A 22,767-nucleotide genomic window follows, 5' to 3' on the forward strand; every position below is an offset into this window, starting at 1 on the left:
AAACAGTCCCTGAATGCCAAGCTTCGGGAACTGGGTTTTTATTTGGTATGCTGTAAACCATTTTGAGCAGGTGAGAAATGCAGTGTTACTAAGTCAGATAGCTAGGGATGGTGGGAGGCACCGAGAATGCCAAGAGCTCCAGAGAAGACGTCCCGTGAGGTGGCACCGAGGAGGGCACGGGGCATGAGAGGGGATCCACTGCAAGGAGAGGCATCGAGTGGAAAGAGGTGGCAGAATGTGGTGATTTGCTGACGTAGGGACATGGAAGGAAAGGGGGAATCAGACTTTAAGCAGAGCTTTTAGCCTGAATTGTGAGAATCGTTGTCAGGAAGACTATTTTATTTCTAAAAGGTATTCTGGAATAAGTGCAGCTTAACCCAACATTGAGATTCATGGTATGTTTAGTTTCACTTGCTAAATTATTAAAATGGTGTTGTGCATTTAAGATATTTTAAGGCCTCTGTTGTAGAATAGTAACTGCAGAAAAGGAAAGGAACAAGCATTGATAGGAAGAGGGAGGAGCAGTGTACCCTCGTCCAGGGCAAGGCTCCTCATGCTTGGCCGGATCCTTGTGAGGGCTGTGTGCGCACTGAGAGGTGTGTGCACTGGGGGCTGTGTGTGCACTGAGGGGTGTGTGCGCACTGAGGGGTGTGTGCGCACTGAGGGGTGTGTGCGCACTGAGGGGTGTGTGTGCACTGAGGGGTGTGTGTGCACTGAGGGGTGTGTGCGCTAGGGGCTGTGTGCACGCTGAGGGGTGTGTGTACACTGAGGGGTGTGTGTGCACTGGGGATTGTGCGCGCGCTGAGAGGTGTGTGTGTGCACTGGGGGCTGTGTGTGCACCAAGGGGTGTGTGCGCACTGGAGGCTGTGTGTGCACCGAGGGGTGTGTGCGCACTGGAGGCTGTGTGTGCACTGAGGGCTGTGTGTGCACTGGGGGCTGTGTGTGCACTGAGGGGTGTGTGCGCACTGAGGGGTGTGTGCGCACTGAGGGGTGTGTGTGCACTGAGGGGTATGTGTGCATTGAGGGATGTGTGCGCACTGAGGGGTGTGTTTGCACTGGGGGTTGTGTGTGCACTAGGGGATGTGTGCTCACTGAGGGGTGTGCGTACTGAGGGCTGTGTGCACACTGGGGCCTATGTGCACACTGGGGTGTGTGTGCACTGGGGGCTGTGTGTGCACCCAGGGATGTGTGCGCGCTGGGGGCTGTGTGCACGCTGAGGGGTGTGTGCGCACTGAGGGGTGTATGTGCACTGGGGGCTGTGTGTGCACCGAGGGGTGTGTGCGCACTGGAGGCTGTGTGTGCACTGAGGGGTGTGTGTGCACTGGGGGCTGGTGTGCCCTGAAGGGTGTTAGCACCCCTGGAGCCCACCCCCTCCAAGTCTTCAGACATGGATAGCAGGCCTGGGCGCGGGAGGGGCAAAAGCTGTCCCTTCCCCTAGTTGAGAACCAGAATCACTAGACAGAAGTATTGGCATGCCCTGAGCAGTGAGTGTCCAGCACAGAACTGGCTCTCAAATATTTGTTGAAGAAATGAATGATCATATTTTGGCTTTGAATTAAAACTCCAGAACTCGAGGTGCTTTGCCACAGAGCAGGAGGTCTGACGAGCAGCTCTTCCAGGTCTCATCCTCTCATCTGGGTTATTAAACTTATGGGTTTTTCCCCCTTAGGTATAGTTGGTTCTGACCCTTACTTGCTGTAGAACTCTCTGAGCCTCTCTGCTGCTGTTTGCTCAGATTTCCCAGCTTGGCACTCAAGCCCTCTCCATGTCCTGGGTCCATCTTGCCCGTCAGCCTTCGTTTGCTCTCTTCTTGCGCCCCCTCCAGCCGTGCTTGCGGCCTGCACTCCTCCCCTCCCCTCTCTGCTTTCTCCCCTTTCCACTGCCTGTCTGAAGTCTTGCCCGCCCTTCTTCGTGAGGTCTTCGCTAATCATGAAGCGGCCTCTGGTCTCTCAGGTGGGCTCTCATGGTGCTTTGCTTGCTCGTGCGCACACCCCTTCAGTCTGATGGATGTCTCTGTTCAGACTTGCATCTCCGTCTGCACGGTATTGTCGTAGGCTCTGTGTTGATTGAGGTAGAGACCAGATGTCTTGTCTGGGATGTTGTAGGAGGAATTCATTCATTGGGGAGCAAGTTGAACATATCCTGCAAATGTTGAGATATTATGATACTACTTTAGATATGCGTTTAGTCATAGTTATTATCAAATAGTAAACAAGTGTTTCTAAAACCTTTACAATTTTAAACACATGTATAAGTAGACATATTTTCCTGCCAAACCCATGCTCCCATTGCCTTGCTGTTGTTTGTCATTGCCTTGTGGTCAGTCAGTCGTGTTTCCTCTGGGCTGTTGTTCCTCTCCCCTCTGCTCCCTGCCCCTCTGTTTTGAAACAGGTTTTAAGATTTCAAATGATCAGTAAATACTTTGGTATGTGACTAATGTGAACATGCGGATGGAGTTTAGAAACTGCTCAAAAAATGGCCTTGGAGAGCAGTTTGGTGGGTGGTGTGAGGGTCCTGTTACAGGGGCGGATGGGAGGTAGGCACGGTGTGGGTTCTGTCCAGAAACTGGGCCTTGAAGGCCGGAAGAAGTCAGGAGAGGTTCTTTTTTCTGTCTTCTCTTCCTCTCTTTCCTTCCCGCCTGTCTTCTGCATGGCATACAGATCTTGGTTACCTGACCAGAGACTGAATCTGTGCCTTCTAAGTCTCAGCCACTGGACTGCCAGAGAAGTCCCAGGAGATTTCTTTGAAGCGGGAGAAAACTGAATAACTTTTATGCATTTAATTTTTTTTTGATATCTTGTAAGTTTTTAAAGGAAATAGAGTTTGTATTATTTCATCGAAGTTGAGAAAGAGCACAGAAAATTAAAGATGCAATCCCTGAAAAACCCCCAGGACTTCTGACTTACTTAACACACCAAAGAAAATATTTACTTCAGAGTGAAGAAAATACTGGAACTTGAATTTCTTAATTGGTTTGTGTGGTTCATAATTATTGTTTCACATTAACTGGTTAAGGAACTTGAGACTGAGGACTAGATAACCCGGGTATATACAGATGTAAATCTAGAATTGGATACAGAAATGAATAAACATCTGGATATCTTCTTTGAACAAAGAAAGGTTCTGGTAGGTTCTGGACAGGGCAGGAAGCCCCAAAGAACCATGTCTGCCTTACAGAGTGTACAGTCTAGGTACAAAACAAAAAAGTCAAAAGAAAGAAAAAAAACAACGAATTAATTAACAAATTGCAGTTTAATAATAAAGAATGACACGTGTAAAAGAGATGTCGAGTAGGACATAATTAATGGTACTAAGTTGAATAGGCCTTGAGGGAAGAAGAGATTTATAGTCAAGGATATTTTAGAAGTCTGTAATTAAGGATTGGAGGAGTCTACAATATTCAGAGTGGAGGGAGATTCCAAATTAGCTTTTTAAGTTGTGAAATTTCATATTCTTCTACATGTAATTTTATTTATAAGTAATGTAGTTTAAAGAATAACAAATATTTCTATACCTATCTTACAGATTGGGGAAAAGAATATTCCCCAGTATTCTCTGAAGTTCCCTAAAAGCCTCTCCCTGATCACACCCCTTGTTCTCCTACAGAGTAATCATTCTGAAGTTTGTTTTTAACATTTTCTCAGTTCTCTTTTAAAGTTTTAAAAAACCACATGTGTGTGTCTCTCCATATGCTTTGGAGAAGGAAATGGCAACCCACTCCAGTATTCTTGCCTGGGAAATCCCACGGCCAGAGGAGACTGGCAGGCCACAAGTCCACGGGGTCATGATAACTGCATATCTGAGGTTATTGATATTTCTCCTGGCAATCTTGATTCCAGCTTGTACTTCATCCAGCCCAGCATTTTGAATGATGTACTCTGCATATAAGTTAAATAAGCAGGGTGACAATATACAGCCTTGACATCAGTTCAGTCTCTCAGTTGTGTCTGACTCTTTGCTACCCCATGGACCGAAGCACACCAGGCCTCCCTGTCCATCACCAATCCTGGAGCTTGCTCAAACTCACGTCCATTGAGTCGGTGATGCCATCCAACCATCTCATCCTCTGTCGTCGCCTTCTCCTCCTGCCTTTGATCTTTCCTAGCATCAGGGTGTTTTCCAGTGAGTCAGTTCTTCGCATCAGGTGGCCAGAGGATTGGAGCTTCAGCTTCATGCTCAAGATGAAGCCTTGACACAGTCCTTTCCCAGTTTTGAACGAATCCATTGTTCCATGTCCAGTTAACAATTGCTTCTTGACTCTCATACAGGTTTCTCAGAAGGCAGGTATTCCCATCTCTTTAAGAGTTTTCTAGTTTGTCGTGATCCACACAGTCAACCGCTTTAGCGTAGTCAATGAAGCAGAAGTAGAGGTTTTTTTTGGAGTTCCCTTGCTTGTTTCTGTGATCCAGTGGATGTTGGCAATTTGATCTCTGGTTCCTTTGCCTTTTCTCTCCTTACCATTCCCTCTTACATCTCAGATTTTCCTTCTGGGACAATTTTTCTTCTTCCTGAAACTTTAGAGATTAATTGGTTGGTGTCTTTAGGTGGTATAAATATGTTTGTTTTTCTAAAAAATTGTCCTTTGTTTTAAATTTATTTTTTATTGAAGGATAATTGCTTTACAGAATTTTGCTGTTTTTTGTCAAACCTCAACATGAATCTTTGAAAGATAGTTTTACTTCTGTGTAATGTTTTGTGTATGTGTTTGGTCACAACTTAAAATACATTTCTTAACATTTCTAAAATATATTTCTCAATCCAGCTTGTACATCTGGAAGGTCTCCGTTTACATACTGTTGAAGCCTAACTTGAAGGATTTTGAACATAACCTTGCTAGCATTTGCAGTGAGCTCAATTGTACAATAGTTTGAACATTGTTTGGCATTGTCCTTCTTTGGAATTGGAATGAAAACTGACCTTTCCCAGTCCTGTGGGCAGTGCTGACTTTTCCAAATTTTCTGGCATATTACATGCAGCGCTTTAACAGCATCCACTTTTAGGATGTAACTGTAGATCAGACGTTAATATTAGTTTGCTTTAACTCAGTCAGTGTTTGTTTAGAAATAGATGTTCCCTCTTTTTCTCTCCTTACCTTTCCCTCTATAGCTCAGATTTTCCTTCTGGGTTATTTTTCCTTCTTACTAAGACTTTAGCAGTTAATTGGTTGGTGTCTTTGAGTGGTGTAAAAATCTATTTTGTTTTTCTAAAAAAATTGTCCTCTTTGAAAGACAGTTTTACTTCTTTGTAGTGTTTTGTGTATATGCTTGGTCATAATTTAAAATAACATTTCTTACTCTTAATCATGAGTAAAAACCATGCCAGTGCCTTTTAAGCTATGTACACAGGTCACTTTACTGGGTGAAATAGAAAGTTTCTATTTCTGTAGTTTCTTGCCACTTCTTGGTATTATTGGATTTAAAACATTTTCCCAATATAGTAGATGAGAAGTATCTTTTAATACTGTTTTAGATTTCTTTCTTTTTCTTGATTATCTATAAAATTGAATTAAAGCTCAACATTCAAAAAATGGAGATCATGGCATCTGGTCATTGCATTTCATGGCAAATAGATGGGGAAAAAAGTGGAAACAGTGTCAGATTTCATTTTCCTGGGCTCCCAAATCAATGATGACGGTGACTGTGGCCATGAAATTAAAAGACAGTTGTGCCTTGGAGGAAAAGCTATGACAGGCCTAGATAGCATGTTAAAACGCAGAGACATCACTTTGCTGACAAAGGTTTGTCTAGTCAAAGCTGTGGTTTTTCCAGCAATATGTACAGATGGGAGAGCTGAACAATAAAGAAGACTGAACACCGAAGAATTGATGCTTTTGAACTGTGGTGTTGGAGAAGATGCTTGAGAGTCCCTTGGACTTCAAAGAGATCAAGCCTGTCAGTCCTAAAGGAAATCAAACCTGGATGTTTATTGGAAGGGCTGATGCTGAAGCTGAAGCACCGATACTTTGGGCACCTGGTGTGAAGAACTGACTCGTTAGAATAGACCCTGATGCTGGGAAAGAGTGAGGGCAAGATGAGAAGGGGACAACAGGATGAGATGGTTGGATGGCGTCACTGACTGAATGGACATGAGTTTGAGCAAACTTATGCACATTTGTATGCACTTAAAAAATTCAAGGACTCATGTATTCTGTAATGTGTCTTTTCCTCGTGGAACTGTGTCTCAGAGATCTTAGAGAGCTTTCTCTTTTAGTACAAATAGGAAGTCCAGATACATTGTTTTATTGTTGTGTTGTTTGTGATTGTGCTCAGGCGCTCAGTCGTGTCCAGTCCTCTGAGACCCCATAGACTGTAGCCCACCAGGCTTCTGTGTCTGTGGGGTTTTCCAGGCAAGAATACTAGCATGGGTTGCCATTTCCTCCTCCAGGAGACCTTCCTGACGCGGGGATTGAACCTGCATCTGCTGTTTCTCCTGGATTGGCAGGTGGATTCTTCACCACTGAGCCTCCTGGGAAGTCTTTGTAGTGATCAGAAAGTGCAAATCATTGAGTGGGTATAGTTTGCTTTATTTAAATATTCCCTTGATCAGCTTTGAAGTTCCTTATGCTGTAGTGGACATGTCTGTTCTCTGTGTATTTATGCAGTGAGGTAGGTTCTGCAGGTGGAGCTGACGGACCAGGTGGTGTGCATATTCTCTGTTTCAGTCGATGTTGGTGAATGGCCGTCCAGGGTGTGCTGGACTATGTACATCCCTGCCGGCTGTTGTGAGTGAGCATTTGCCTCCGCTGCACTCCCACGGTCACTGGATATTGTCAGCATTCTTCATTTTCCACCTCAGTGTTTGATTTCCTTGATTGCTTGGTGCGGTTGAACACTTCATCATATTTTATAGGTCAGTTTGTTTTGTCTAAGAATTGCTTGTTTGTGTTTGTTGTCTCTTTTCCTGTTGGGTTTATCTGTCAATTTCCTTGGTTCTTCCATTATGTCCATAGGTAAAGTTTTATTGTATTTCTCATTAAAGTGATTCCTAGTAACTTGATTGTTATTATATCTCCTTTCATTATGTTCAAGTTGATTATTGCTGCTGTTTGTTCAGCATGAGGTATAGGAAAGTCATTGATATTTTTTATTATGTTACTATGCTGACCAGTCTTATAGAAAACTGTTAGCTTTTTAGTTGCTTAACTTGTGTTTTCTAAGTAGATGTTGGTGATGTTGTCTATCAGCGATGATAGTTTTGTCTATTCCCTTGTGGTAAAACTTCTTTCTCTTTATTTACCTTAATGACATAACATTCAGCATTAGGTTACATGGCTTTTCTTTTAAAGTTTGACTCTGTGTGAAATTTTATTTTTCTGTTCAGTGGGAAGCAGGACTGTTTCTTTTAAAGTTTGACTCTGTGTGAAATTTTATTTTTCTGTTCAGTGGGAAGCAGGACTGTAACTTGTGTATCTTTAGAATGGTTAGGTAGTTATCTCAGTTCTAGTTATTAAATTCCTGTTTCCCTCCTGAGCTGTGGAACCACTGTTCGTCATTCAGCAAAGCACGCATGGAGTGCCTGTAAAACGCCCGGTGCTGATAGGTGTGGGGGGCGCGGCAGTAACTGAAGCTCCAGCCGTGGTGGTGATTGCGTTCTACCTTAAGAGACAGTGAGCTAGAGATGGCGACAGAGCAGTGCCTCTCACGTACTAAATGCTCAGTAAAGGTTAGTTGTGTGATTCCCAGTTGTAATGGTAACAAAAAGAACAGTGGTGACTCTACGCTGTTAGCGGTCATAATTCCTGAGAAGTTGGCATGTTCGGAATACCCATCTCTCCTGCCCTCAGTAAACAGAGTTTTCTCATGAAAGCTTTCATCAGATGGGATGACAGAAAGTGAAGAAGCAGTCACCCTCTCCTCACCCCCTTTCTTTGAGAAGTGCAAATCCTCTTCGGATTTGTTTTGGTTGGTGAAAACAGATACTAATGTCGGCCTCTTATAAAAGTGGCATGAAGTGAACTTTTGAGAGGTGAGGGACGTGTGTGTGTCTTAAAGGTGCGCTGACGGTATTTGCTGACACGACGCGTGGGAATGAGACAAGGCCCTGAGTCGTGGGGCTAGGTTCCTCAGCCCCGGATGCCACTGCTGACGAGGCGGGGCGCGTTGGAAAAGCAACTTTCCAAGGGTAGGGTGCAGAGTCACGTGTTTTTGACGTGTTAACGTAGAGATGCTGCTGAGTAGGCAGATACTGAATTGTGATTGAGAAGGCAATGGCACCCCACTCCAGTACTCTTGCCTGGAAAATCCCATGGATGGAGGAGCCTGGTGGGCTGTAGTCCATGGTGTTGCTAAGAGTCGGGCATGACTGAGCGAAGCGACTTCACTTTCACTTTTCACTTTCATGCATTGGAGAAGGAAATGGCAGCCCACTCCAGTGTTCTTGCCTGGAGAATCCCAGGGACGGGGGAGCCTGGTGGGCTGCCGTCTATGGGGTCGCACAGAGTCGGACACGACTGAAGCGACTTAGCAGCAGCAGCAGAGAGGTAGGCAATGGAGGGATGCAGAAGTTACCAGTGTTTATAGAGAGACTGTGCCACGAGCCTGTGCAGAGGATTCAGTGATGGAGCCCCAGACACTCGACCATTTCGGGGTCGGTAAAGCGCAAGAGGAGCCAGCAGAGGAAGTGAGAAGGAGCGCCCGGTGTGGTAGGGGAATCTCAGGAGAGTGTTGTGTCCAAGGAGCTGGGGAGAAAACGGCCCCTGGTCTCACGGGTGTCTGACGGGTGCAGAACTGGCATGTCGTAGGTCCTTGGCAGTTAGATAACTCAGGGATCTAACCAAGACGTTGTTGAATGTGACAGGAGCCCAGTCAGCTATTCGAGAATGACAGGCACAGTCCAGGCGAACCCAGCTGTCTGTCAGCCTGTTCTTCGGTGACTCTGATCCAGGCCCTTCGATGGGGTGAGGGGAAGGACGATCCATCTGATGGAGCCGAAGGGCGGACCTGGGTCCTGAGCACTCAAGGAGTGCTGCTCTCAGGACCGGGAGAGGATGTGGTGTCCGGGGAGGGTTTCTTTTTTTTCCTTTGTTTTTTAAAGAAGACTGTGTTACCACAGTCCATTTGTATGCTGCTCGGACTCCTTTTTCTGGGGAAGGGTTGGTCATTCAGGAGAAGAAGGGAGTCGGGCAGGTGCAGAGCTCATGAACAGGAAAGAGAACGTGATCCTGAGCACAGGCAGAAGGAGGGTGTCAGCAGGGAGACTGGATGGCGTGTTTACCGGGAGGGAACGAGGAGTCTACAGGGGAGCTTTCAGGGAAGTTGAGGGTTTGGTCGGAGGAGGATAGGAAACTCTCAGACTAGCTCTATGTCCCCAGTGAAGTAGCAAGCCAATTCTGTCAAGGGTGTAGAATGGAGAGTCTTCAATTGTTTGAAGACAAAAAAGTATGAAATAAGTATCTAAGGAAATGGGAGAGTGAACCGAGCCAAGCGGTGATTGCTGGGCAGTGAGGGGCTTCCGGAGGGGCGAGGTTGGAAGTGCAGACTGAAGGCAGTGACTTGGCTGTGTCTTTTCCCCACAGCTTGAGCTCCTGGGCCAGAGCAGATGCCAGGTTCATTTTCATCAGTATTGAGGTTTTACCAGGCAAATTTAAGGGAATGAAATAAAGGGCGGAAGTATTGAGGATCAGAGCATTAGGCCTCCTGATGATGGGGTTCAAGCTGGGAAAGGAGGTGATAAAGGCCCGGGATAGGAGAGGGTCACAGGGAACTGGCATTGGAGGCGCTTTACATTTAATCCTCACGGTAGTCCTGTGAGGTGGTTCTTTTATACCAGTTTCCTGATGAGGAAAGTGAGGCACCAAGTTTAAGCCCCTCACACATGGTTGTGCAGCTGGTAGTTAGCCTTGTGATCCAGGCAGTCTGGCTCTGCAATCTCTGCTTGTAACCGCTGTATTACCACTGCCTCTGAGCTGCTTTCCCTCATAGTTCAGCTGGTAGAGAATCCGCCTGCAGTGCAGGAGATCCCGGTTCGATTCCTGGGTTAGGAAGATTCCTGGAGAAGGGAAAGCCTACCCACTCCAGTATTCTGGCCTGGAAAATTCCATGGACTGTATAGTCCAAGGGCTTGCAAAGAGTCGGACACGACTGAGTGCCCTTCACTGAGCTGGGTGGTGAGAGGCCGGTAGGGGAGATGAATCAACAGATGCTGTTCAGTTGAGCACCTCTTGGGGTGAGGTCCTCGAGGGTGTAAGCTCCTGTGAACATGGGTGTAATTCTGAGATAAAGAGGGAACATCTCACTATTTCTAAACAAACACTGACTGAGTTAAAGCAAACTAATATTAACATCTGATCTACAGTTACATCCTAAAAGCGGATGCTGTTAAAGTGCTGCATTCAATATGCCAGAAAACTCGGAAAAGTCAGCACTGCCCACAGGACTGGGAAAGGTCAGTTTTCATTCCAATCCCAAGTTCCTGTTTAAATTCCTGTTTTCAGCCTCTTGTTTTTTTGAGTGTGTCAGTCAGTGTCCTGTCCAGTGGAGTGAAACCTGAGATGCTTGAGGAGAGGTGGCCTCGAAGCGTTTTTCCTTTGCCCGTTTTGATGGCTGAGCAGTGGGGTTTGGTAGCAGATACAGACACTGGCCCAAGGTAGCAAGCTTCCCTACCCTCAACAGGTGTTTTGTTGTTGTTGTTGTTGTTTTAATGGAAGTTTAGGGCAAACCAGTAGTTTTATAGACCTCAGCAGGGGGAGTGTGTGGATCTTCTTCCAGTATGTTGACCTCACTACAGTTTAGCTCTGACCAGTTGAGTGACTTTGGGTAACCTATTTAACCTTTCTTAATTTCAGTTTGGGGCTTCGTAGGTGGCTTAGTGGTAAAGAATCTGCCTGCCAATGCAGGAGATGCAGGAGACACCGATTCAATCCCTGGGTCAGGAAGATCCCCTGGAGGAGAACATGGCAACCCACTCCAATATTCTTGCCTGAAGAATCCCATAGACAGAGGAGCCTGGTGGGCTGCAGTCCACGGGGTCGCACAGAGTCGGACACGACTGACAGATTCAATTTGCTTATCTGTAAAACGGGGACAGCAGTGCCTACTTCAGCAGGGTAGTTATGAGGATTCAGTGAGAATAATGTACTTTAAGGGTTTTTTTGTTTTTGCTTCATGTATTTTGAAGTTCTGTTGTTAGGTTTACATACACATTTGGAATTATTTGTTGTTGGGAATCAGTATTGCATGTGATACCCTTCTTTATCCTTGTCATTTTATTTGAAATGACATACTGCTTTGTATGGTACTAACATATCCATTTCAGCTTAATTTCGGTTAGTGTTGTATGATCTGTTTTCTTAAATGTGTCGTCATTTGATTTCAGCTTCAAGTAGACAGCATGTAGTTGGGGCAAGTTTTTTTAAATTGATTCTCACATAAGCTCTGTATTTTGATTGGAGTGTCTAGGCCACATATGTTTTGAAAGTTAAAGTGAAAGTTAAGTCACTCAGTCGTGTCCGACTCTTTGCAACCCCGTGGACTGTAAGCCCGCCAGGCTCCTCGGTCCATGGGATTCTCCAGGCAAGAATACTGGAGTGGGCTGCCATTTCCTTCTCCAGGGGATCTTCCCAACCCAGGGATCGAACTCAGGTCTCCCACACTGCAGGCAGGCGCTTTACCTCTGAGCCTTTGTGCTCTTGTTGGAGGAGACTCTTGAGAGGCCCTCAGACTGCAAGGAGGTCAACCAGTCCATCCTAAAGGAGACCAGTCCTGGGTGTTCTTTGGAAGGACTTATGTATGCTAAAGCTGAAACTCCAATACTTTGGCCACCTCACGCGAAGAGTTGACTTATTGGAAAAGACCCTGATGCTGGGAGGCATTGGGGGCAGGAGGAGAAGAGGACGACAGAGGATGAGATGGCTGGATGGCATCACCGACTTGATGCACGTGAGTTTGGATGAACTCCGGGAGTTGGTGATGGACAGGGAGGCCTGGCGTGCTGCAGTTCGTGGGGTCGCAAAGAGTTGGACATGACTGAGCGACTGAACTGAATTGAACTGAGGGCCATCATTGATTTTTTGTATTTCTACTGAGTCTTTTATTTTGGTTTTGTAATTTTTTCTTTCTAAAATTTCCTCTTGGTTGTTCTTTCTGTCTTTTCATTATTTGCTTATACTTTCTATTTTAAGCTTTAAGTGTTCAGAATTGCTCATACGAACATTTTATAATAGCTGCCTGAAAGTGTTCATAATTCCAACCTCTGTCATTTTATCATTAGCCTCTTGTGTTCATTAGCCTCTTGTTGTATTTTTTCGGGTGATTTGATTTTATTGTAGTTCTTTGAGTATCAAATAATTTTGGATTGTTTCCTGAACATCTTAGATATTATAAGACTGTGGATTTTAGAAACATCTTATGGAGAAGGTTGGTAATTTTGATTTAACAGGCACTGAGCCTGGGTAGGTGCAAGCTGCAGGTTACAACCAGCCTTTTGTGGGCTGCAGTAAGGTCAGTTTAGTTTTCAGAATCTCTTGCGGGACCGTTTCTGTTTGTGCTGTGTGTGCAGTACCGAGTCACCCTGTGGGACCTGTTAGCTCAGCTCGCAAAGGTGTTCTTAAACTAATTCGGATCAGGCCCACCCACAGGCAGGTTGTGGTCAGTTCAGGCAAGCTCTCTCTTTTTCTGCACCTCAGCACTGAGTTCTGGGTTTCAGACTTCTTTTAGTTCAGGCCAGGGTTCGGGAGAGGTAAAATAGTAGTAAACTTAGTGATACTTTGATGAATTTTGGTGTCTGTTCCTGAACAAACTGCTGTTACAAGTTTTTAAGGCAACTCAAATGGTTGTTTCATGAATTATTTACATTCAGTGGAAAAAAAGTTTGGCATATATTTCTCCAACTTATTTAGAGGTGGAGCCCCTTGATATCTTTTGTTTGGAGTTTTTAAAGTGAAAAATAGGCTGTAATTTTATTTTCTTTCATTACTCTTGTTTTGACTTGGTATGTATAACAGTTGTAATATCTGCAAAAAATGGGTGGAAGAGTGTTCTTTTTTTATCTTATAGGACAGGCCGATGTTTATAATGGATATTAGTTTTATGTAATGTCTTTGATTTTTACTGTCAGTGGCATGCCAGCCTCATAGAATGAGTTAGAAAGTGTTCTTTTCTTATTCGTTACTTTACAAAAGATAGTGTAGGATTAATATTATTTCTTAAAAGTTTGATAGAATTCATCAGTACAGCCATCAGGGATTGGATTTTCTTTTTGTGAAGGTTTTTACTTACAAATTCAATCTTTAAAATATGTGATTGGGTTACTCAGATTCTCTGTTCTTAAGTCATATTTGATAATTTGTGCCTTCCAAGGATTTTGCTCCATTTCGTCTGAGTTGCTGTTTTAGTGACAAAATTGTTTGTAATAGAATATCATCCTTTTAACGTGTGTAGTCTCTCTAGTGATGACCCTCTGCTTTCAAATTTTTTATCGGTAATTTGTGAGGTGTTTTAAATTTTTGTTGAACATTTTTGTTGGTTAGTCATCTGTTCTTTCAAAGAACTATCTTTTGTTTTCAGTTTTAAAACAAACTGTTGTGGTTTTATGTCATCAATTTCTGCTCTTTATTTCTTCCCTTCTACTTATTACAGTCTTGATTTTCATTTTTTAATTTCTTTTAAGTGGAGACCTATGTTACTCTTAAGAGGTTTTTTTATATAACTTTTTTTTTTTTACTGGTTTTTTATTGAGGTATAATCTTATGTACACTATTTCAGAAGTGTCAGGTGTATGACATAATGGTTGTCAGTGATTTGCAGTTATTAAAGGTTATATTACTGTTTATAAATGGAGTAATAAAACCTTTAAAATATTTTATAAAATAATTATTATAAAATATTGATTATATTTCCTGTGTTGTACTATATATCCTTATAGCTTATTTTATACAAAATAGTTTATACCTCTTAATTCCCTACCCCTATCTTGCCCCTGATATTACTATTTAAAATTGTAAATTTCCCATTCACTGCTTACCTGAATGTTACAAATTTTGAAATGCTGTGTTTTCATTTGGCTCAAGCTGTTTTCTGATTTTCCTGGTCATTTCTTTCTGGACTAGTGGTTGTTGCTATTTCTCCCGTCAGTCTTGATTCCAGCTTGTGCTTCATCCAGCCTGGCATTTCACATGATGCACTCTACATTTTAGTTAAGTAAGCAGGGTGACAGTATACAGCTTTGACTAATCCTTTCCCGATTTGGAACCCGTCTGATCTTGGGGTCAGTCACCTGAAAGGAGTAGGTGGTCTGCTGTCCTTAGGAAGGGTGTTCTTTAACTGTCAGTTCAGTCCATGCGGTTGGTGAAGTGAAGTGAAGTCGCTCAGTCGTGTCCGACTCTTTGCGACCCCATGGACAGTAGCCTGCAGCAGGCTCCTCTGTCCGTGGCGTTTTCCAGGCAAGAGTACTGGAGTGGGTTGCCATTTCCTTCTCCAGGGGATCTTCCCGGCTCAGGGATGTGGTTGGTAGTATTAAATCGAGTCTCTTTACTGAGCTTTGTGTCTGCCTGTGTCAGTTACTGAGCAGAGGGTTGTGCTAACAAGGTGTAATTGTGGCTTTAAACATCTCTCCTTTCATGTTTTGAAACTTTGCTGTGGAGTGCATGCATTTTTAGGACTGTATCTCCTTAATGAAGATTCTTGCTGTCTTCATTTAATCTGACAAGTTTTGCCTTTTAATTGTTGGGTTGAGACCATTTACCCTTAAATAATTACTGATGTGGAGGGATTAGCTCTATTCGCACTTTGTTTTGTGTTTGTCCCTTCTCTCCGATTTTCTGCTTTGTTTCCTTCTCTTCATTTCCTATCTTTTTTGGGTTAATTGAATATATTTTTAGGATTCCGTTTTTGTTTCCGTTGGACTAATAAACTGACCGTGTGTGTTTACAAAGGATTTAGGATTTACATTGCACAGTGTTAACTCTTCAGAGGGTGCCTCAGTTAGTACCACTTCAGATACAATATAAAACCCATACATCAGCATACTTTTACCCTCCTATGTGTTGAACTATTTTTTCTATACATTTAAATTTTCTACATATTTTGAAACCCACAATAAGTTATTATTTTTGCTTTGAACAGGGAGTTAATTTTTAAAGAGGTTTAAGTATAAAAGTCTTTCATAAATGTACTCACATACCATTTACATCACTCTTTATTCTTTTGCATACAGGAATTTTGGTCTAGATATTTATTGAGTATTATTTGCCTTTTGTCTGAAGAATTTCCTGAACATATAATGAAGGTTCTTTTAACTTGTTGAGCATCTGTTTATTTTTCGTTTCATTTTTTGCTGGTTTTCTTTATTTGGCTACGTCAGGTCTTAGTTGTGACACACAGGATCTTGGTTGCGTCATTGAGTCTCTTCTGTGGCGCTGGCCTAGCTTCTCTGGTTGTGGAGCATGGACGTCGTTGCCCCACTGGCATATGGGATCCTAGTTCCCTGACCAGGGATCAAGCCTGCGTACCCTGCATCGCAAAGTGGATTCTTAAGCACTGATACACCAGGGAGGTCCTACTGTTATTTTTGAAGGATGCTTTTTGTTCTATGTTTTATTCAAGGATTTATGGGTTTTTCCCCCCCTATAATTTTCTTCCAAGCACAGATGAAAAGGTTGCAGTCATTATTTTTGTTACTCTATAAACAGAGGTCTTTTGAGGGGAGTTGCTGTTACAAATTTCTTTTTCTTGCTGTTTGCAGCAGATTGACTGTTACGTGCCTTACTGGAGGGTGTGTGTGTGTGTGTGTGTGTGGAATTTTGTTGTGCTTCTTGTGTCTGTGTTTTGTTTTGTTTATTTCTTTTTATTTATTTATTTGGCTGTGCTAGGTTTTACTTGACTTCCCTGGTGGCTCAGACGGTAAAGCAGGTTTTTACTTGGCAGCATGTGGGATGTAGTTCCCTTGACCAGGGATCAAACCTGGGCTCCCTGCATTGGGAGCACAGAGTCTTAGCCACCAGATCGCCAGAGAAATCCCTGTGGGTTTTTATTTTTTTCTAATTTGTAAGATTTTGCTGCTATTATTTCTGTAAATATTTTTTCCATTCCCTTCCCTCCTAGTCAAGCTTTACACATATTAGACTGGTTGTTACTGTCCCAGAGGGCACTGCATGTAGCTGTGTTTATCTTTTTTTCACTTTGTCCTTTATTTGGGGAAGGTTTTTGTTTTGCTGTGTTTGAAGGTCAGTCATCTTTCTTTTGCAGTTGCTAATCAGATGTTAATCTTTCAAAGTGAAGTTTTTATATGATGTCATCTTTTGATGTTAGCCTTTATCAGCTTCCATTTTGCTTCTTTTTTCATGTTTTCCAAATTCAGTAAGCATGAGGCATAGTGATAATAGCTGGTTTACTATCCATGCTTATCTGTTTGTCATCTCTGCTTTCTGTTTCTATTTCTTGATTTTTCTTCTGGTTATGTCCTTTTTTTTCCTTTCTGGCCACCAGTTGAATTAATTGTGGGTCATTCTGATTCTGTTGTTACTCTTTAGCTCTTTTAAGGCTGGTTTAGAATAGTGTTTGTTCTAGGCTTCATGTAGCCCTCTTTCAAAAGGTGTGCTCCAAATCTGTTACGTGTAGTCCCTGAGGTCTTAGCACTCTGGCCAGAGAGAGCATGACTGATTGCTGGCTCATTGTGAGCTCTGGGACTCGTCCATGTTGCATCTTTCCTCTATTGGTTCTTGCCTTGGAAGCACTTCCTGTTCGGCCTTGTGAGGTTTTACACCACAACGGTACAGTTTGGTATTCAGACTAAAACCCAAGGGCTCTCTTATGCAGATTTCTGGAGCTTTTTCTCTGCTCCCTCGTATTGTGTACTCTGCTCCACAACTTCTGATTTCTTTGTGCTCATTTCAGCACAGTTGCCAGCCCTGAGTTCCCTCTGTGTGCTGCAGTTTGTAAATTAACCCCATGCAGAAAGCCTCTTTGAGGGTGAGGTTCACCTTTTTGGTTTCCTTTTTCTCAGGGATTACAGCTCTCTCCCTGCCTGTTGTCCAGTGTCTGATAATACTGTTTCTTATGCTTCGTCTGTTTATGAGTGAGTGAGTGAATGCTCAGTCGCTCAGTCGTGTCCGACTCTTTGTGACCCCATGGACTGTAGCCCACCACGCTCCTCCATCCATGGAATTCTCCAGGCAAGAGTCCTGGAGTCCCCATTGCCTCCTCGAGGGGATCTCCCCCACCCGGGGATTGAACCCGGGGCTCCCGCATCAGCAGATGGAAGCTTTATTGTCTGAGCCCCCAGGTTGTTTTAGGAATTCAAATTAGCTTTTTTTTTTAATTAGTTTTAATTTTATAAGATTAACAAGAAACATTGAATTTTGGAAAATTTTCTCAAATAGAGTTAGTTGTATTATTTTACTTCATATTTCTCTGCAGCAAAGTGAAACAAGGAAAAGTTAAGATGAAAACGTTATGAGATACAAAGGAAAAAGAGAGAAAAACTAAAGAAAGATTAAAATAAATAATCTTAGTGTTATCATTTGTAATTAGACTATTTAAAACCAAAACCGAGAACATGTGATTGAGCTGTGAAAATCTATGCATCTATTTTGCTATTTAAGTTTGGAAATTGCCAACTGCTGTGGGTTTGACAATATGAGCTTTATGTTTCGCATTCAGAAAAATCAAATTTCTAATGTTGATCCATTGATCCGTTGACAGAAGCAGTAGTATTCTGATGGATTGATGAATGTGAAAAGCATGTTTTCAGTGGTGCCAAAAATCAAGAATGGAAGAAATAAATAGAAGCAGGAAGAAAAGCAAGGCAAAAATTAAAATTTATTTTTTAGGAGTAAATACCACCATTCAGGGGCTTCCCTGGAGGCTGACTGGTGTAAAGAATCTGCCTGCCAATACAGGAGATGCGAGTTTGATCCCTGGATCAGGAACATCCCCTGGAGTAGGAAATGGCAACCCACACCAGTATTCTTGTCTGGGAAATCACACAGACAGAGGAGCCTGGTGGGCTACAGTCCATGGGGTCACAAAGAGTCCGACATGGCTTAGCCACTCAACAATAACTGCCACCTGATGCAGACAACCAATACGTTGAGATACTAACAAGAGAAAACAAGTTTGACGTAAAGCCAGTTGTGCCCCAAACTTCAACTAGTGATGGCGAGGATAGTGGCGAGAGAAACTTAGAACAGGGCGTTGGCCTGGAAGATTAGGGTTAGCCTAGCAAAGCCACGTGTGTTTCCGTGTTTTCAGCAATGAGTGGACACAGGTATGAAGAACACGAAGGGAAGATTAAATGGAAATTTTACTTCCATAATCTCGCTTGAATTAATTTCTTATTCTCTTTGCCACTACAGTAGTCATGTTGGGATTATTTCAAGAGTTTCCTGTCTCCCTGTATCCAGTCATTATATTGGTCTGCGAGTTTCTAAACAAATGAATCGCCACCCCCGCCTTTAAAAAATATTCTTAGGCCGCCTGTCTCCTCACGGCTCCTCTCAGTCAGTCTGCTTGGGCAGTGTGTCCTTGCTGTCCTGCCAGCTCTTCTCTTAAGAATTTAGTATTTGCTGTTTCTTCTACCGCAGCGCTCTTTTACCAGATATCTGCCTGGTTTGGTTCCTGTTCTGCTTCACATCTGTACTCAAGTGTCTCCTTACTCAGATGAATTTCATTTCACCAAGTTTATTTTGTAAATGTAAAAGAGTCGGACACGACTGAGTGCCTGATTTTATAAATGTATTTAAACAGATAGCTAGTCCTTCACTCTTTGCCTTTTCCCCCTAGTATTTTCTTGTGTTTTATTTGTTTTCAAGAATAAAAAACTTATCTTCCTACTAGAGTGTAGTTTGGAGAAGGCAGGGATTTTGTTTTGTTTATCCAGTGTTTTAACAGAGCCAGACACAAGTAGGGTTGATCGAGTTGTCTAATGTGGCTTGTTAAATGTATTGTCTAAATACTTGCTTAAAATGCTTTTAGTGTTTCATCTATCAGTTTCTGAGAGTGAGATGTTAAAATAGCCCATGATGATTGTGAAACTAGCAGTTTCTTTCTATTGTTCTTTGTGTGTTTGTTTTATGTAATTTGAAGTTCTGTTGAGTTAACACTGCTGAATTACTTTCATCGTTAAATAATGGCAGCATTAAGTTTTGCTGTGTAAACTCATATTTATTTCTTACTTTCTATTTACCAGGTGTTTTTTTTCTCCTGGTCTGCCTGCTGTTGGACTGATCAAACCTTCGTTCCTCTGTTCCTTTTTTACCCTTTAACTGTTTTAAGTTCAACATAACAAGTTGCCTTAATAAATTCTAAAGATAATTATTCTCTCCCTTTTCCCATGAACAGTAAAATCAGCCATAGCCTCAATACCCCCTTCCCAAAATTTTTGTCATTTTATTCTGCCTCTTTTCCCTCTTCTTATGAATGGTGGTGTTTTGACTGCTTGACTTGGTGTGTTAGATTGGCAGATTTCTAATATTAATATTCTGATTATTGGTATTTTGTTTAGATTTTTTTTCATCCACAGTTTTTGGATATGTTAGGGTTTTGGTTCAGGTATTCTTTTTTAATTTTGGGGAGGGTGAGGATGACTTTAGACAGTTCGTAGTAGTTTGTTTATCAAATATTTGAACTTTGATTACTTTAACTTAAAAGATTTATACTTTTCCTTTATTAGTTTTGAGGGATTTATTTCCTTTAAAAAGTAAAATTTAAATGGGTTTCCTGTTGTTTAAAACAGCCTTTTGCTTTATTTTCTTCATATTATTTTCTCTATTTCTTAATTGTTTTCGACTCATTTGATATTTTTCAAATAAACAGTTCATTTGTGCCTTTTCAAGTAATGAAATAATTTAAAGCTCTGAAATTATCTGAATACTGATTTATCAGTTGCTAAGTTTTTTTACGTGTAGTGTCTTGTTTTTTTCTTTGTTTAAATTTTTTTGACTCATTTATGAGACATCAAAGACGTTAAAGGCCTTAGTTTTTTTAAATTGTATTGGTTAAAAAAAATATTACTTTACCATGATTCTTAACATTTATTTGACTTTACTGAAGTGTTTATAAGTTAAAAATCCATCACACTTCTAGTGTGATTAAATTATGTTTAATGGAGGGTGTTTTGGGGGGTGGGGCATGGTTTGCAGGGGTATGCCTCACTTTCTCCTTAAGGAGTAAAATTTTAGAAATAGAGATCAGAGATGTCACTCCCCGATTTCTTTAGATCTAGAGGTATAACCTGGTGTGTGCACTTTGAAAAGAGCCACCTGGGCAGTTAAACACCACTGCTGTAGACAGGGAGTCATCTCAAGGTCTGGTAGAAGAGGGGAAAAGCCTCGCCTGAGGAGTGTGTGAAGAAGTGAGTTACGATGACATGGACGTAGTAATGTGGGCCTGCCCCCATGTTTGGGTGTAAGGAGCAGCTGAGTCTGTGGGGAAGGCAGCCATGAAGTGTGGCATTTACTGCTGACACGGTGAAATGAAGGGAGGATCGCCTAAATCATTTTATTCTAAGGACCTTTTACTGTGCTTCATTTTGAGTAGAATTCTAAGTCTTCAAATGTACCATTTAATTATGTGTTTATTCTTGGTCTGCAGGCCTCGAAGCAGAGGAAAAACCGCAGCAGAAGATGAGGACAGCATGGACGGACTGGAGAGCGCAGAGACGGAAAATACTGTGGAAACAGGTGCCAGAGCTTAACTAGCAAGTTTAAAATTTACTCAGTCCTTTGCACAAGCAGCGTTCGGCTGTCCACTGAGTTCTAGAGTGTCCATGTGCTGAAGTAGTTTGAAAAGTAATGACAAAGTGAAAAAAACCGAGTTTTCTTTCTTTTTTCCCCAAAAAGCTCTTAGTAGAAATCATTTAAACTCTGTATAGAAATATTTTATTAAAGCAAAATTAAAACTGGAATAAACATAATTCTAGGCCATTTGCGTGATAACTCCTGGTAAATTTCTGGCTTATGAACCATCTGGTGTTTGTTTATTGTGTTAGTATGTAGGTGAGGGGAAAAGTACATTTCATTAGCTAATAATACTGTGAACTGCTGGGTTAAACCAGACCAAATACTTCCTTGTCTCCTTGACTTTGGGTGCCTTAAGGAAGCTCATGTGTTTTTGCATCTGCAAGAGGAAGGTAGAGCAAGTTGCCAAGGTAGTTTCCAGCATTCACCCTGAGTTAGTGATTTAACGAGCTGTCAAAGGGAGTAGGTTTCATACCGTGTTCAGAGGTTTGTCAAAGCGAGGTGGCCTCTCAGTGTGTTTGCAGTTGTTGGATAGACTGTAGACACAGTGGATAGGCTTCTTCTCTGCAGTTGAATGGCATCTCCTTGATGCTTAAAGGAGAAAATTAGAAATTGCTACGTCTTTTAAAATATTATTTTCCATGAAGTACTTTTGGTTATCCCATATGTTCCTGTTACATGCCTGTAATTCTTGAAAAGCCTTCAGAAGTCCAGCAGTTCTCATTGCTTTTCCCTTAGGGTCTAGTTAAGTAGACAGAGCAGGGAGAAGCTGGAAGTTCAGAATGCTTCTCCTTACATTTTACCCCTTTGGTGCACATTCATTGCCACGTTAATATTTTATGCTTGGATTTATTTCACTTCCCCATAGGTTGTTTTTCATAGTTTTTCCCCTTAATTTTAATTTTTTTCTGTACTTTGTGCTGTTACTATCGTGTCAAAAGTGATTTGTACTTTTGAGCGACATTTATCATTAAGTAGACGTCCCTCTAAGCCAGTGCACGGACTGCCCACAGTCCCGGCTCGCAGTGGCGCCGTCTCCCCGTCTGTGTCATCCTCGGAAGACTCAGTGCCTCCCTGTCCGTTTTCCTCTCCTTCCCCCATCGTCCATTCTCACAATCTATTTAATACCCAGAATAGTGGCGCCTTCCTTTCCTCAGCAGCCCTCTCTCCAGCCCGCGTGAGCCACTCATTCCTTTATTTATTTATCAGGCTGTGCTGGGCCTTTGTCGCGGCCCTTGGAGGCTTCTCTTCTCCCTGTGGAGCTTGGGCTCCAGAGGGTGCAGGCTCAGTAGTTGGGACACGTAGGCTTAGCTGTCCAGCGGCATATGGGATCTTAGTACTGTGACCAGGGATTGAACCTGGGTCCCCTGCCTTGTAAGGCAGATTTCTCAACCACTGGACCACCTGCGAAGTCCCAGCCTCTCTTTCTTATGGCCGTACTTTAGCCTTTAGTATTGTATCACTTACTAGGACAATTGGCTGTTTCACTTTCAAAGTCTCAGTTTCAAGTCTAACTCTTCTTTTACCAGCTCGATATCCACATCACGATAACCCTTCAGCCATAGTGACTTGTCCAACTTAAGGATCTTACCCATGGGGTTTGTCAGCCTTTTTCTCATTCAGATTCTGTCATCCACTGTGGTAGTCTCTCTCTTACGCACCTGGAACTCCGTTGTCATCTTCCCACTGTTTTGGTTTCATAACGAAACTGAGACTCTGCATTGCAGCAGCCAGAGTGACTGGAGAAAACCTCAGCCTCCAGTGGGTCATGGTTGACTTTCCACTCATACCACTTATACCTAGAGTTCTCCCACCCATTATCAGGGATCATCCTTTACCTACTTTCTCTTCTTTCAGATTTTTTGACACCTCATTTTCCATTTTTCAGTTGATGATCTTACTTATTTCAATGAAAAAAAAAATAGAAGCAATCAGGAAAGAAATTCCACAGTTATCCACCATCAGATCTTCTTTCCTGCTGTCATCTCTACCCCTCTGTTTTACCAGTCCTCCTGTTAAAATGGGATGAAGAGTCTCTGGGGTTTCTACAGCCAGCTCCTCTGCCTGTGTCCCTCGTTCTGTCCCCCTTGCCCCTT

General features: G+C 42.5%; 1 protein-coding gene across 18 annotated transcripts in view; it reads left to right on the top strand.

Annotated features, from left to right (window-relative positions):
- Nucleotides 1-22,767, top strand: part of KMT2C (lysine methyltransferase 2C) — a 254,936-nt gene that overhangs the window by 56,347 nt on the left and 175,822 nt on the right. For all 18 annotated transcript variants that reach the window (XR_003510636.1, XM_027538533.1, XM_027538516.1 and 15 more), the window contains exon 2: nucleotides 20,526-20,614. Coding sequence is in view for 17 of the 18 variants with exons in the window: in XM_027538533.1 (XP_027394334.1) it covers nucleotides 20,526-20,614 (89 nt within the window). In the remaining variant the exon portion in view is untranslated. The remainder of the gene's footprint in view (nucleotides 1-20,525; nucleotides 20,615-22,767) is intronic.

Source organism: Bos indicus x Bos taurus, chromosome 4, assembly GCF_003369695.1.
Source record: "Bos indicus x Bos taurus breed Angus x Brahman F1 hybrid chromosome 4, Bos_hybrid_MaternalHap_v2.0, whole genome shotgun sequence".
Lineage (NCBI taxonomy): Eukaryota > Metazoa > Chordata > Mammalia > Artiodactyla > Bovidae > Bos > Bos indicus x Bos taurus.